This window comes from Scyliorhinus torazame, chromosome 7 (genome assembly GCF_047496885.1).
Source record: "Scyliorhinus torazame isolate Kashiwa2021f chromosome 7, sScyTor2.1, whole genome shotgun sequence".
Taxonomy (NCBI): domain Eukaryota; kingdom Metazoa; phylum Chordata; class Chondrichthyes; order Carcharhiniformes; family Scyliorhinidae; genus Scyliorhinus; species Scyliorhinus torazame.
In genome coordinates this window covers 72,562,799-72,579,883 of record NC_092713.1, presented here as the reverse complement: position 1 = coordinate 72,579,883, position 17,085 = coordinate 72,562,799, and the positions used below count along the sequence as shown (strand labels likewise).

General features: G+C 50.4%; 1 protein-coding gene across 1 annotated transcript in view; it reads left to right on the top strand.

Annotated features, from left to right (window-relative positions):
- Positions 1-17,085, top strand: part of LOC140427287 (uncharacterized) — a 254,987-nt gene that overhangs the window by 145,629 nt on the left and 92,273 nt on the right. The window contains exons 4-6 of the mRNA XM_072512861.1: positions 8,954-9,091; positions 9,240-9,345; positions 9,442-9,565. Of these exons, the coding sequence (XP_072368962.1) occupies positions 8,954-9,091; positions 9,240-9,345; positions 9,442-9,565 (368 nt within the window). The remainder of the gene's footprint in view (positions 1-8,953; positions 9,092-9,239; positions 9,346-9,441; positions 9,566-17,085) is intronic.

Below are 17,085 nucleotides of genomic sequence, written 5' to 3'. Positions count from 1 at the left end.
GTTACTGTGAAAAGCACCTAGTCACCACATTCCGGCACCTGTTTGGGTACACAGAGGGAGAATTCAGAATGTCTAAATTACCCAACCGGAGCGCCCGGAGGAAACCCACGCAGACAGGGGGGGAACGTGCAGACTCCACACAGACAATGACCCAATCTGTGAATTGAACCTGGGACCGTGGAGCTGTGAAGCAACAGTGCTAATCACTATACTACCTGCTACCTGTCGTGTTAAGCACACTGAGATAACACGGGCTGCAACTGGATGCAGCTATAACTGAAATAGACTCCAGACCTTGAAGTTAGTTCAATTTGACAGTTATCACAGTTCTCTGTGAGTTCGACTCTCTGCTAACCTAAGTGTGATTACTTTGTCTGACTGAACCAGACTAGCTCTTAGCCACGTGCTGTAGGTGTTATGTGATATATATACCAGACTCACTCTGTAGATGTCCCCAGTGGAATGAGCCGGAGTGTGAGTGCCTTGTGCCTTTTATAGTGGGAAACCACCCCCAAGTGTTCTGCTTGCTGCTTGGTTATGTCCTGTTCTCTGTGTTCATTAGCTGCCTGTCTGTACCTCATTATGTGCATGTCTGCATATCATGACACTGCCCACATATATCCTTGAATAATCCTTGCCTCTCCAAGTGGGGATTAATTCTGTCCCTCAGAATTCTTTTCAGTTATTTCCCTTCCACTGATATTAGACTCACTTGCCAGTAATTACTTGTGTTTTCCCTACTTTCCTTATTAAATAATGGCACCACATTAGCTGTCCACCAGTCCTCTGGCACCTCACCTGTAACCAGAGAGGATTTAAAAATTAATGTCAAAGCCCCTCCCTCATTTCTATACCTACATTGTCCTTTTCCATAGAGAACACCGGAATGAAAATTATTTTTTAATACTTCGGGCACGATTTAATGGAAACATTTCTAAGTGTGATTTTGGGCGTGTTTGGTGAGGTGTTTCTCGACAGCTGGATTGGCAAGATCGCGACCCATATTTAACGGCTTTTAGTGCCGGAAACAAGCCCCTATGTTCTTTTCACCATTACAGGCTGTTTCGCCAGGGTGTTCGTGCCTCGTGTCTGCATATCATGACATCTCCCCTTTTGAAATGTTTTTCTGTAGCAAATGTGAAAGTATTTACATGTGTAGGCCGAAAACTAACTTATTTATATAAAATGGCAGATGGGAACATATGTACATGTGAAAACAGGTGTCTAATGTGCGAAAACAGAACATAGCAAACAAAACAAATGTTCATAAGTCCAGTCTCTGGAGCTTGCGTCTGATCCTTGTCGACCGCCGGAGAGGTGGTGGTAGGGATGACGGCGCCTTGATGGGCGGGATTGCAGCCAGACTGGTGGCCTCGTGGTTCGAGGTGTCAGGAGGTGGCACAATAACAGATGGAAACAACGAAGAGTGTGGTTGCGGGCGGGCAACTGTGCGCAGTGCCCGTCTGTCTCGCCGCACAACAGAGTCATCAGCCATACGCACAACATACGATCGAGGAGCAGCCTGTCGAAGAACAACCGCTGGAGCTGACCAGGTAGCTTGATCCGAACAGCATCCACAGGGGATAGCACAGGCAAATTGGTGGCATGAGCATCATAGCCCTGCTTTTGCTGGTCCCTGAGTTTCTGCACCTTCTGCAGCACTGGGAGGTGATCCAGATCAGGCAAGTGTATGGCTGGAAGAGTCGTCCGCAGGTCCCTGTTCATCAGGAGTTGAGCCGGTGACATGCCAGGAGACAGAGGGGCTGCCCTGTATGCAAGCAGCGCAAGGTTGACATCAGAAGCAGAATCCGCGGTCTTGTAGATGAGCTGCTTCACTATGTGCACCCTTTCTCAACCTTCCTGTTGGACTGCGGGTAATGTGGGCTGGAAGTGATGTGATGAAACTGATATAGCTGGGCAAATCTTGACCACTCTTGGCTGCTGAAGCAAGGACCGTTGTCACTCATGGCAGTGAGTGGAATACCATGCCTGGAGAACGTCTCCTTACAGGCCTTGATGACGGTCTTGGGTGTGAGGTCCGAGAGCTTCACAACTTATGGGTAGTTGGAAAAATAATCAATGATTAGCACATAGTCACAACCATTGGCGTGAAAGAGGTCGATGCCCACCTTGGACCACGGGGAGGTTACGATTTTGTGCTGCTGAAGCGTCTCCTTGCTCTATGCTGGTTGGAAGCGTTGACAGGTCGGACAGTTGAGGACCATATTTGAGATGTCCTGACTAATCCCAGGCCAGTAGACAGCTTGCCTGGCTCTGCGCCTGCACTTCTCGACACCTAGATGTCCCTCGTGGATATGCTGGAGCACCAAGCTCTGGAGACTGCGTGGAATGACAATGCGGTCCAGCTTGAGGAGGATACAATCAACCACCATCAGGTCGTCCTTCACATTGAAGAATTGAGGGTACTGCCTTTTTTGCCTGCCATTGGCGAGGTGGTGCATGACACGCTGCAGAACAAGGGGCGCAATTCTTTGGAAATGGCGCGATGTCCGCCGACTGGCGCCCAAAACGGCGCAAATCAAACGGGCATCGCGCTGCCCCAAAGGTGCGGAATGCTCCGCATCTTTGGGGGCCGAGCCCCAACCTTAAGGGGCTAGGTCGGCGCCGGACGAATTTCCGCCCCGCCAGCTGTCGGAAAAGGCCTTTGGTGCCCCGCCAGCTGGCGCGGAAATGACATCTCCGGGCGGCGCATGCGCAGGAGCGTCAGCGGCCGCTGACAGCTTCCTACGCATGCGCAGTGGAGGGAGTCTCTTCCGCCTCCGCCATAGTGGAGACCGTGGCGGAGGCGGAAGGGAAAGAGTGCCCCCACGGCACAGGCCCGCCCGCGAATCGGTGGGCCCCGATCGCGGGCCAGGCCACCGTGGGGGCACCCCCCAGGGCCAGATCGCCCCGCGCCCCCCCCAGGACCCCGGAGCCCGCCCACGCCGCCTTGTCCCGCCGGTAAGGTAGGTGGTTTAATTTACGCCGGTGGGACAGGCATTTTAGCGGCGGGACTTCGGCCCATCCAGGTCGGAGAATCGCACAGGGGGGCCCGCCAACCGGCGCGGCGCGATTCCCGCCCCCGCCGAATCTCCGGTGCCGGAGACTTCGGCAACCGGCGGGGGCGGGATTCACGCCAGCCCCCGGCGATTCTCCGACCCGGCGGGGGGTCGGAGAATCTCGCCCAGGGTCTTTGGCTGTCTCGTCGCGAATGCGGATCACCTTTTCATCCGACGCCGTGAGGTTGCTGGTCCACAGCTGCACCTGTGATTTGATCTGTTGGATGAATGCCGGCGGGTCAGCAGGCAAGATTATGGAGCGGGACAATCCGCAATAATGAGCTCCTTGCCAGGCGTGTACACAAGCTCAAAGTCGTACCTTCTGAGTCTGAGGAGGATGAGCTGCAGCTGGGGCGTCATGTCGTTCAGGTCCTTGTGGATAATGTGGACCAGAGGCCTGTAGTCCGTCTCGACGGTGAACATCAGCAGGCCGTAGACATAATTGAGGAACTTGAGAATTCCAGTGAGAAGCCCCAGGCATTCCTTTTCAATTTGGGCGTACCGCTGCTCGGTGGGTGTCATTGTCCGTGATGCATAGGCAACCGGTGCCCAGGATGAGGTGTCATTGTGCTGGAGCAACACCATGCCGTCCTTGCTCACATCTGTCAGTTTAGCTAGGGCTCCTTGATGCTATACTCACTCAAATGCTGCCTTGATGTCAAGAGCAGTCATTCTCGCCACACCTCTGGCATTCAGCTCTTTTGTCCATGTTTGAACCAAGGCTGCAATGAGGTCAGAAGCTGAGTGACCCTGGCAGAGCCCAAACGAGCGTCCGTGAGCAGGTTATTGCTGAGTAAGTGTCACTTGATAGCACTGTTGATGATTCCTTCCATCACTTTGCTGATGATGGAGAGTAGACTCATAGGGTGGTAATTGGCTGGGTTAGATTTCTCCTGTTCTTGTGTAACCTGAGCAACTTTCCACATTGCCGGGTAGATGCCAGTGTTGTAGCTGTACTGGAACAGCTTGGCTAGGGGTGCGGCAAATTCTGGAGCACAAGTCTTTAGTACTGTTGCTGGGATATTGTCAGAGCCCAGTCTTTGCAATATCCAGTGCCTTCAGCCGTTTCTTGATATCACGTGGAGTGAATCGTATTGGCTGAAGACTGACATCTGTGATGCTGGGGACCTCTGGAGGAGACCGAGATTGATCATCCACTCGGCACTTCTGGCTTGTCTTTTGCGCATATGTGCTGGGCTCCTCCATCATTGATGATGGGGATATTTGTGGAGCCTCCTCCTCCAGTGAGTTGTTTAATTGTCCACCACCATTCACGGCTGGATGTGGCAGGACTGCAGAGCTTAGATCTGATGCTTTTGTTGTGGAATTGCTTAGCTCTGTCTATTACTTGCTGCGTATGCTGTTTGGCACAGAAGTAGTCCTGTGTTGTAGATTCAACAGGTTGATTCATCATTTTTCGATTTGCCTGGTGTTGCTCCTGGTATGCTCTCCTGCACTCTTCATTGAATCAGGGTTGATCCCCTGGCTTGGTGGTAATGGTAGAGTGGGGGATGTGCCGGACCATGAGGTTGCAGATTGTGGTTGAATACAATTCTGCTGCTACTGATGGCCCACAGCGCCTCATGGATGCTCAGTCTTGAGTTGCTAGATCTGTTCAAAGTCTATCCCATTTGGCACTCACTATCTGCTGCAGTCCCAATCTAGCAGCTTTGTCCTTTCGAACCCGGCCAGCTCGGCCTGTGGTGGTACTACTGAGCCACTCTTGGTGATGGGCATTTAAGTCCCCCACCCAAAGCATGTTCTGCACCCTTGCTACTCAAAGGTGCTACCTCCAAGTGGTGTTCAACATGGAGGAGTACTGATTGATCAGCTGATGGTGGCCGATAGGTGGTAATCAGCAGGATGTTCCCCTGCCCGTGTTTAACCTGAAGCCATGAAGGCAACTCTCTCTCGACTGTATGCCACTGTGCCGCCGCCACCTCTGCTGGATCTGTCCTGCTGGTGAGGCTTACCCAGGAATGGTGATAGTGGTGTTTGGAACATTGTCAGGTATGATTGCTTAACTAGTCTGTGAGCTGCACAGGGCAGAGCTGGGGGGTGAAGAGGGGGACATGTGACGGTTCTTAGATGAACTGGAGGTTCCACAGTTGGAGGAAGAGAAGAGCCAGGCGCTAGAGGAAACTCTGGGTTGAGGGAGATATTGGACAGTATAAGGGGTATGAAGTCAGGGAAGGCCCTGGGGCCCGATGAGAGTTCGCGACGGACCTGGCGCCACATCTCTTGGGGGCGTTTAATGAGGCGTTGGAGAAGGGGGAGCTGCCAGAGACGATGACGCAGGCATCAATCACATTAATACCAAAAAAGAGAAAACCCGTTGGAATGTGGATCGTATAGGCCCATATCATTATTAAATATAGACATGAGAGTGCTGGCTAAGTTGGTGGTGGGAAGGATGGAAGGTTGTATTCCGGGGGTGGTTGCGGAGGACCAAACAAGCTTCGTAAAGGGCGGGCAGCTTTCTAGCAATATAAGGAGGTTGTTAAATGTGATCTTGACCCCGTCGAGAGCTCAGGTACCGGAGGTAGTGGTGTCCATGGATGCGAAGAAGGCATTCGACCAGGTGGAGTGGCAGTACCTGTTTGAGGTCCTGGGAAAGTTTGTGTTTGGGACGAAGTTTGTGGCATGGGTGCGCCTGTTATATGTGTCACCGAAGGCAAGTGTGCAGACTAATGATATGGGTTCATAGAACTTTGAACAACACAGAGGAGCCCGCTGTCGCCCATGTTGTTTGCGCTGGCTATAGAGCCTCTGGCAATGGCTCTTAGGGGGTCGCCAGAGTGGTGAGGGATTATAAAGGGAACATCGGGTGTCACTATATGCAGAAGACCTACTATTGTATCTTTCGGACCCGCTGGAGAGGATGGAGAAGATCATGGGCCAGTTGGGGAAGCTTGGGGCGTTCTCGAGATATAAGTTAAATGTAGGGAAAAGCGAAGGTCGCCGGTGAATGATGCCAATTTTGGGAGGATGCCATTTAAGGTGGCCAGAGACAGGTTTAGATACCTGGGCATTCAGGTAATGAGAACATGGGTGATGCTACACAAATGGAATTTCACAGGACTGGTGGAGCAGGTTAGGGAGGATCTGAAGAGGTGGGACACATTGCACTTGACTTTGGCAGGGAGGGTCCAAGTGGTGAAGATGAACATTCTGCCGAGATTCCTGTTCACATTCTAGACACTCCCAATCTTTATAACTAAGGCCCTCTTTTGAAAGCTAGACACAAGGGCAGGGAAGGTGCCAAGGGTTAAGAGGAGCCTGTTACAGAGGCAGCAGGAAGGGTTGGCATTGCCGAACCTGCTAGATTACTATTGGGCGGAGAACGTGGAGAAGGTGAAGTGATGGTGGGAAAGAGAAGGGGTAGAATGGGTTAGGATGGAGGAGTAATCCTGTAGTGGTTCCTGATTAAGGGCTATGGTGATGGCGGCGTTGTCAATGATGCCAAGCAGATACTCGGAGAGCCCTGTGGTGCAGTCCACGGTGAAGATCTTGAACCAGCTGAGGAGGAACTATTGGATAGAGGGGATCATAGAATTTACAGTGCAGAAGGAGACCATTTGGCCTATCGAATCTGCACCGGCCCTTGGAAAGAGCACCCCACTTAAGCCCACCCCATCTCCGTAACCCAGTAACCCACCTAACCTTTTTGGACACTATGGACAATTTATCATGGCCAATCCACCTAACCTGCACATCTTTGGACTGTGGGAGGAAACCTGAGCACCCACGCAAACACTGGGAGAACATGCAGACTCCGCACAGAAAGTGAACCAAGCTGGGAATTGAACCTGGGACCCTGGAGCTTTGAAGCAATTGTGCTAACCACTGTGCTACCGTGCTGCCCATGTTGGTTAATGCTGTTGTGTGAAAACCACGGTTTTGAGCCGAAGGAGATAGATGTATGTATCGGAAGTGGAGAGAAGTGGGGCTGGTTAAGGTGAGGGATTTGTATCTGGAAGAAGGGTTTGCCAGTATAGATGAATTGAAGGAGCGGGTAGAGATCTGGAGAGGAAGTGCACTTAGGTACCTGCAGGTCAGGAACTTTGTGCAGAAGGTTTGGAAAGAGTTTCCCAGGTTGCCAAGGTACCCCCTGCTGGAGTGACTTTTGCTTCCAGTTGTGGAAGGGGAGGCAGGCTCGGAGACATATACAGGTGGCTGGGAGGACAGGGAGGTGAGCGGGTGGTGAAGATTAAGGAGAAGTGGGAGGGGGAGCTGGGAGGGGAGATGAATTGGGGAGTATGGAGTGAGGCGCTGCAAAGGATAAATGCGACCTCCTTGTGCGCAAGGATGAGTCTAATACAATTCAAGTGGTACACAGGGTACATATGACGTGGGCATGAATGAGTGGATTCTTTGAGTGTGAGACGTATGGGTGGGGACCAGGGAATCATGCACATATGTTCTGGGGCTGCGAAACATTGGAGAGATTCTGGGCGGGAGTGTTCGCGGTGCTAGCAAGGATAGTGGGGGAGGAGGTCGAGCTGGACCCTATGGTGGCGATATTTGTGATATCGGAAAAGCCGGAGCTGATGGAGAGGTGGAGGGCCGATGTTGTGCCGCCATTCGCCTCTCTGATTGCCCGGTGACAAATTTTATTGGAATAGCGGTCAGTAACGCCACCGGGGGTAGTGGCCTGGCTGGGAGACTTATATGACTTTCTTCGGCTGGAAAAGATCAAATATGAGTTAAGGGGTTCTGTGGCGGGTTTGGAGGCAAGGTGGGGAATGTTTGTGGCCATGTAAAAGGAGTTGTTCGTTGCAGGGGGTGAGGGGAGGAGGGGGCAAAAAAGGGGGACAATCTGTACAAACTGTATAGTTGTGTGTTGGGAAGTTTGTTTCCCGAACTGTGTGTGTGTTGTAACTTTTTACATATGTTTGGAATAAAATACAATTTTGAAAAAAGATCCTATGTTCAGGGTGTGGGAGCGGGCGGGGGTAGAGTTGGGGTTGTTTTACTGTGTCGTATGTATTTTTCTGTTTTGTTTTGTTATTATTAGAATTTGAAAGTGGATTGGGTTGTGACATGGAGGGGTTTTGTATTAGGACTATGGTTTGTGAATGATCGTTACTTGTGTTCGGTAAATAATTTGAAAATGCCTTGAATAAAAATATTTTAAAATAATATAGGAGCTGTGAACGGATTTAGCCTATGTATGCACAGGTCCTTTTTTCTGGACGCATGTGTGTGTTTATCACATACAGCATAGTCCAGTATGGCTGTGTCATGTCTATCATGGCTGCATGATTTGTAAGCTTTTCAGAATTGCTTGATATCCTGCTCTGAGAAATGGTATTGCAAAGGAATGGGTGTACACTAACTCACCTGAATTTATCAGTAAGGCCAGTAAGGGGCAGAATCCTAATAGAAATTAGTTCCTTTTATAGTCATAGAATCATAGAATTTGCAGTGCAGAAGGAGGCTATTTGGCCCATCGAGTCTGCACCGGCCCATGAAAAGAGCACCCCACTTAAGCCCATCCCATCCCCATAACCCAGTAATCCCACCAAACCTTTTTGGACACTAAGGGCAATTTAGCATGGCCAATCCACCTAACCTGCACATCTTTGGATTGTGGGAGAAAACCTGAGCACCCGGAGGAAACCCACGCAGACACGAGGAGAACGTGCAGACTCCGCACAGTCACCCAAGCCGGGAATCGAACCTGGGACCCTGGAGCTGTGAAGCAACTGTGCTAACCAATGTGCTGCCGTGCCGCCCCGCTGCTCATATTGCATTGTATTTGCCACCCAAAACCTGGAATTTCCAGATTCATGCACTCATTTGTTTATTTCGGTATGGTAAATAAGGAAGAAAATATAAATAAGTCAGTAATAAAATCAAATGATGATTTTTATTGTGAAATCCATTTTTAGTAATTAATGAGAAACACGGCTGTGCTGCTCATCCATGCATGAACAATGGAAAGTGTGTTTTAAAACCAGAGAGCACCCTTGGATACATATGCATTTGCTCCTCGGGATATTCTGGAGACAATTGTCAGTGTGCTTCCAGTAAGTACTTCACCAGAAATTTTAGTATTTTTAGTTTATGCAAATAATAGAAAATTGCTTGTCTTACTGTATTCCTTTTGAATTCTCGATTGCCTATTCTTTTCTGAACTTTGTTTTGATGAATTGGCATTTTTATTTCTTTCTGCAGGTGCAAATACTTCTACGTCTTCATTTCTAACTTCTGGATGCATTGTAGTATTGTTTCTCCTCATTATTATAGGTTGCCTTGTCTACTTGCATTTTTTCAAGGAAAGGTAAAGATTTTCTTGCAATTTAATTTTGCTCTTTTGGAGCGATTTCTCAAGTGTGAGTGTGGAATTACAGTTTAATTTTTTCCTTCAACATTATAGGAGTCATGAAAGCACTGAAAAAACAACAAAGATTCGAAAGCCGCATTCAAAAACATCATCCAAAGGTCCCAAGCACAAATCTCCAGATTCCAGTTACGACGATACTGAAATTCCAACAATAAATGTTTGTAGAAAGCATTCTGATACCCTACAATTACATTAACTATTTATTAAGTACATTTGTGAAATTAACAATAAGTAAGGGCTCCATCGTTTTTCATAATATTGCAAGATTTTTGTTCAGGTGAATAGGATATGAAATGCCAAGCAAGTTCTTTGCAACATTTAAGCTTACGTAGTTCAAACTTCATTTGAAAAATTAATTTTTGAGTCTTGATGAGTAAAATAATATATCTAAGCACTCAGCACAAACAATAAATATGGCCATAGAGGTCTCCTCAACGAGCCAGTAATGCAAATAATGATGTTAAAATAATACTGCACTGTATTCATCAAGGCTTCTTTATTCACACCACACACTCAATTTTCACCTTCTGGCATACACCCTCTTTTTTGCTAACCTACCAGACTTATGATACTAGTCGAGTGCTTTAAACTAAAATCTACTCCAAAATCTTCCCAAGTCCTCCACATTCCTTCAATTAATCTACCCTCTTTTATTTCATAACCTATGTCCAAACGAGACTTACACCGTCAGAGATCTCGTATTCCCAGAAACCTTGGGGGAATAAATGCTTCCCCGCTAAGGGGAAGGGGCAAATTGAGCACTTCTGGTATAAAGCCGGCACTCACTCGGTTTGGTAGTGCCGAGTGCTGTGTATCCAGGGCTCTTGAAATAAACCGTTATTATTTCACTTAACTCAGTGTGGACTCCCCCTTCTTACAAAACTTTTTATCTCATTGGATAGATCCCGTATATACAACATGATAGAGCATTTGCTATAAAATTGTATTTACAGCCTTTTTCCTGAGGAAACATCCAATTTTTCTAGGATCAGAGATCCTTCAGTGCATTCCTAATTTAGAAATAAAGGGCACGATCTAATGGAAAACTTTCTAAGTGTGGTGGTGAGCGGGAATTGCCGGGTGTTTCCCAAGGGCTGACCCGGCGAGGCTGTCACCAGTAGCTAACGTTAATTATATAACTTAATGATGCCCATAGTCTTCACGCTGGAATTGGCTGCCCCGTCAGCTAATTTGCCTGGATCGTGATTGGCAGCTCCCCACTAATGAGGGGGCAGAGAGCAACTCTTGAACAAATCCCGCAGAGCAAACCCCAGCCAGCACGTAGCCATGCCACCTCGCAGATCTGCCCCACGTATCAGTGATGCCAACATGGCCCGACTGTTGGACACAGTGGAGTCCAGACGGGATACCCTGTTCTCCCGATGGGGTTGGAGGGTCAACAACAGGGCAGCCAGTGCCACCTGGGAGGCACTGGCAGCAGCCGTCAGCACAGGGAGTACCACCCAGTATCGCAAGAAGTTCAACAAACTCCATCGGGCCGCAGGGGTTAGTTGGCATCGGTTCCCTGACACCGGTTCCATCTGCCACCCCCTGGCTGCTCCTCCTGACGACACTGCGGTTGGTAGCGCACCATCACCCCTCCCCCTGCCAGCACAATACCAGGCCTGTGCCCCAGCACACCAACCTGTGCACCGCACCCACACCCAGCGATGGTGCCCATCCTGATCCCCACCATAGCTCCTGAACCCTGCGATGCAGGAAACCTGCGACTCCTGATGCCTTCTCTCTGTCCCCACAGGAGAAGTTGGCACGGGATGACAGACGGGAAAGGATCCAGCTGGGCAGTGGGGTGCCGAGCATCAGAGTCCTCAGATTCAAAAACAGCTCCTTCCGCGCTGTTACCAGACTCCTAAATGACCCTCTTATGGACTGTTCGGATCTCTTCACTCATCTTCTCTACTTTTTTTTTAATAAACATTTTATTGAGATATTTTTGGTATTATAACAACAACAAAATACACAATGTACATGAAACTATAAACATTGTGCAAAAGCCATCTCCCTTCCTTACAGGTCCCACCTTTATAAACCCCTTACTCAAGCTAAACTAACCCCCCCCCCCCCCCCTTCTGCTGACGATTAATTTTCCGTGAAGAAGTCGACGAACGGTTGCCACCTCCGGGCGAATCCTAACAGTGACCCTCTTAAGACAAACTTGATTTTCTCCGAACAGAGAAAGCTAGCCATGTCCGATAGCCAGGTCTCCGACTTCGGGGGCTTTGAGTCCCTCCAGGCTAGTAGTATCCGTCTCCGGGCTACCAGGGAAGCAAAGGCCAGAACGCCTGCCTCTTTCTCCTCCTGGATTCCCGGGTCTTCCGACACCCCGAAAATCGCCACCTCTGGACTCAGTGCCACCCTTGTTTTTAACACCGTAGACATGACATCTGCAAAACCCTGCCAAACTCCCCTAAGCTTCGCACATGTCCAGAACATGTGGACAAGGTTCGCTGGTCCTCCCACACATTTTGCATACCTGTCTTCCACCCCAAAGAATCTGCTCATCCGGGCCACTGTCACGTGAGCCCAATGAACGACCTTGAATTGTATCAGGCTGAGCCTGGCACATGTTGCGGACGGGTTGACTCTACTCAATGCGTCCGCCCATAGACCATCCTCTATCTCCTCCCAGCTCCTCCTCCCACTTGTGCTTCAGCTCCTCGGTCTGCGTCTCCTCTGACCCCATAAGTTCCTTGTAAATGTCAGAGACGCTCCCTTCTCCTACCCACCCTCTGGAAACTGAATCCCCCTTAGCGGTAGGAGCGGGAATGTTGACACCTGTTTACTTAGCAAGTCCCGTACCTGCAGATATCTGAATTTGTTTCCCCTCGCCAACCCAAACTTCTCCTCCAGTGCCCTCATACTCGGAAAGCTCCCCGCTATAAACATATCCCCCATCCTCTCAATCCCTGCTCTCCGCCATATCCAGAACCCCCCATCCATACTTCACGGGGCAAACCGGTGATTATTACAGATTGGGGACCAGACCGATGCTCCCTTTGCTCCTACACGTCTCCTCCATTGCCCCCAGACTCTCAGGGCCGCCACCACCATGGGGCTGGTAGAGTACCGTGCCGGCGGGAACAACAGAGGCGCAGTTACCAACGCCCCCAGATTGGTGCCCTTCCATGAAGCCGCCTCCATATGCTCCCATGCCGACCCCTCCCCCACCACCCACTTCCTCATCATGGCTATATTCGCTGCCCAGTAATAGTTACTAACATTTGGCAGCGCCAGCCCGCCCTCTCCCCGATTCTGCTCAAACATTACCTTCCTTACTCGCGGGGTCTTGCCCGCCCAAACAAAGCCAGTGATCACTTTGTTGACCTGTTTAAAAAAGGACCACAGAATAAAGATGGGGAGACACTGAAATACAAACAGGAATCTCGGGAGGACCGTCATCTTCACCGTCTGCACCCTCCCAGCCAGTGACAACGGATGCGCGTCCCATCTCTGAAAATCGTTCTTCATTTGGTCTACTAGTCGGGCCAGATTTACTTTGTGCAGCCGGTCCCATTCCCGCGCAACTTGAATGCCTAGGTACCTAAAGCTTCCCCCTACTAATCTAAACGGCAGCTCCCCCAATCGCCTCTCCTGTCCCCTCGCCTGGTCCGCAAACACCTCACTTTTCCCCATATTTAGCTTATACCCCGAAAACCGGCCAAATTCCCCTAGAATCCTCATGATTTCTTCCATCCCCTCTATTGGGTCCGATACGTACAGAAGCAGGTCGTCTGCTATAGAGCGAGACTCTGTGCTCCGCCTCCCGGATCAGCCCCTTCCAGCCCCTTGAGGCTCTCAGAGCAATTGCCAACGGCTCTATAGCTAGCGCGAACAACAGTGGGGAGAGCGGGCATCCCTGTCTCGTCCCCCGGTGCAGTCTAAAATACCCCGATGTTGTCCTATTCGTCCGTACGCTTGTCACAGGAGCCTGATACAGCAACCTGACACAGTCAATAAAGCCCCGCCCAAATCCGAACCGTCCCAGTACCTCCCACAGATAATCCCATTCTACCCGATTAAAAGCCTTTTCTGCATCCATTGCGATCACTACCTCCACCACCCTACCTTCCGGGGGCATCATGATCACGTTTAACAACCTTCTTACATTGGCCACCAACTGCCTACCCTTAACAAACCCCATCTGGTCCTCCACAATAACGTCCGGAACACAATCCTCAATCCTGGAGGACAAAATTTTGGCCAGCAATTTGGCATCCACATTCAGCAGGGATATCGGCCTGTAGGACCCACACAGCTCCGGGCTCTTGTCCCGCTTCAGAATCAGCGAAATCGTGGCCTGTGACATCGTCGGAGGCAGCACCCCTCTTTCCCTTGCCTCATTGAACATCCTCATCAACACCGGCCCCAATATCCCAGAGAACTTTTGATAAAACTCCACTGGGTACACGTCCGGCCCCAGGGCTTTACCCGACTGCATGGCCTTCAGACCCTCCACTATCTCTTCCAACCCGATCGGGGCCCCCAGCCCTTCTACCAGCTCCCCATCCACCTTTGAGAAATTCAGCCCCTCCAAGAAGTGCCTCATCCCCTGCAGCCCCGTAGGGGGTTCTGACCTGTACAGCCTACTGTAGAAATCCCGAAACGCCTTATTCACCCCTGCTGAATCTCCAACCAGGTTCCCATCTCCGTCATTTACTTTCCCTATCTCCCTGACTGCCTCCCTCTTTCTAAGCTGCTGTGCAAGCATTCGGCTGGCCTTCTCTCCATGCTCATAGATCACCCCCCTCGCCTTTCTCAGCTGCTCCACCGCCTTCCCTGTGGTTAACAAGCTGAACTCCGCCTGTAGCCTCCACCGTTCCCTGAAAAGCCCTGCCTCTGGGGTCTCCGCATACCTCCTATCGATCTGTAGTATCTCCTTTACCAGTCGGTCCGTCTCTGCCCTGTCCACCTTCTCCCTATGGGCCCGTATCGAGATCAGCTCCCCTCTGACCACCGCCTTCAGTGCTTTCCAGACCACCGCTGCTAAAATCTCCCCGTGTCATTGACCTGCAGGTAATTCTGAATACATTTCCTCAGCCACTCACACACCCCTTCTTCAGCCAAAAGTCCCACATCTAACCTCCATTGCGGGCGCTGGTTACTGTCTTTACTAACCTGCAGGTCAATCCAGTGCGGAGCATGGCCTGAGATTGTGATCACCAAATACCCCATGTCCACCACCTCTGCCAATAAGGCCCTGCTCAAAATAAAGAAATCAATCCGGGAGTACACTTTATGCACATGTGAGTAGAAGGAGAACTCCTTCACCCTCGGCTGCCCAAATCCCCATGGATCCACCCCCCACATCTGCTCCATTAACCCTTTTAGTTCCTTTGCCATTGCTGGCACCCTGCCCGTTTTCGAGCTTGACCGGTCTAAGCCAGGGTCATTAACTGTGTTGAAGTCCCCTCCCATGACCAACCTGTGCAAGTCCAGGTCCGGTATCTTCCCCAGCATCCTCTTTATAAACTCCACATCATCCCAATTTGGCGCATACACATTTACTAATACCATCTGCACCTCTTCCAGTTTCCCACTGACCATACTGTACCAACCTCCTACATCCGAGACTATTCTACCCGCCTCAAACACCACCCGCTTATTGATCAGGATCGCGACCCCTCTAGTCTTTGAATCCAGTCCCGAATGAAAGACCTGACTGACCCAGCCTTTCCTCAATCTAATCTGGTCAGTTACTCTGAGGTGCGTCTCCTGCAACATCACCACGTCCTCCTTCAGTCCCCTAAGATGCACGAACACACGTGCTCTCTTGACCGGCCCATTTAACCCTCGAACATTCCAGGTGATCAGCCTAATTATGGGGCTCATTGCGCCCCCCCCCCCCCCCCACCTCGCCGATCAGCCATCCCCTTTTTGGGCCCGCCTCCAGCCCATGCTCCGCTCCTCCATCGGTCCGCCCCCAGACAGCCTACGCCCCCAACCTCCTCTCTGTCCCTTAGCCCAAGTCCCTCCCTCGTCAGCAGAACATTTACCCCCCCCCCTAGTAACAGCACTCTGTAACCCAACCCCTATAATAAACTAAACAAATGCACACACACCCACTACGCTTCCGTGAGCTAGCCCGCCCAGCTAGTTTGGTGGCCCCCATGCCTGCCGCCGGATAGTCTCCCACCTATTGTTCCCTCCCCACCCTCCCCCCTGCTCATACAAACATACTCCAACATCAAACAATCCCCACACAATTGCCCGACAGAAAAACACCTAGATCTAAACAAGCACACTTCCATCCCCCAACAGTGCAAATGAAAACCTAAACTCACTCGGCTCTACCACTGGTCCCAAATCAATGCAAAAGGCATTACAAACAGCTTCCACAAAACGAAAAACGAGAAACTTTTTTTTTAAAAGAACAGAAAAACAAAAAAAACAAAAACAAGAACATTGCAGCAAAGTTCAAAAGTTCTCAGTCCACCACCAGTCCTTTCCTTTTTGCGACTCGAAATAAAAGTGCTGTTCCTCATACGTGATCCAGAGACGGGCCGGATCAACAGTCCGAACTTCACCTTTTTCTTAAAAAGGACCAACCTAATCTGGTTGAAGCCTGCTCTTCTCCTGGCCACCTCCACACTCAGGTCTTGGTAAACTCGCAGGATACTGTTGTCCCACCTACAGCTCCGTGTCTACGTGGCCCACTGTAGCATGCGCTCCTTATTCAAGTACCTGTGGAATATCACCACCTTTGCCCTCGGCGGGGGTCTCCCATTCGCGGCTTCCTCGCGTGCGCTCTGTGAGCCCTGTCCACCCCCAAGGGTCAGGAGCATGTCCCCTCCCCAAGCAGCTTCTCAAACATACCCACTATGTATGTCCCAGTGTCCGCTCCTTCGGACCCCTCCGGGAGCCCAACGATTCTCAAGTTCTGCCGGTGGGACCTGTTCTCTAGGTCCTCCATCTTCTCCAGGAGCCTTTCCTGCTGGTCTCTCAGCATCCCCACCTCCAACTCCACCGCAGTTTGATGTTCCTCCTGCTCAGCCAGCGCCTTCTCTACTTTCAGGATCGCCCGATCTTGGGCGTCCAATCTAAGCTCCAGCCACTCAATTGACTCTTTTATCGGGTCCAAGCAGTCCCGTTTCTGCTTAGCAAAGCCTTCCTGAATAACTTGCATCAGCTGCTCCGTTGACCGCTGGGTCGACAAACCAGAGGTCCGGTCCTCCGCCATGCTATCTCCCACTGCAGCTTCAGCCCAAACCTTCCCTGTCTTTCTGTTTCTGCCTTTGCGAGCACTTCTAGTCCTTCTCTCCATGCACCGGTGTGGGAATTCAGTACACAATTGCCTCTGTCATCAGTTTTACAATTCAAGTCCGGTAGAAAATCGGGGGAAAAGGTCCAAAAGTCCGACCAGAGCGGGAGCCACCAAATGTCTGGCTTACTCCGTCATAGCCACCACCGGAAGTCCACTCATCCTCTCTACTGAGTAGTACTGCACTCCTGTATGCTTCACCCGATACCTGTGTCTATGTATTTACATTGCATATTTATGCATGCCTTATGTTTTTTTCCATGGATGAAATGATCTATTTGCAAGCAGTACAATACTTTTCACTGTACCTCAGTACATGTGACAATAAACAAATCCATTCTAATCTCACCCCCTACAAGGAATGGGCCCTGGAGGCCGTGGGGGTGGCTGAGGACAGA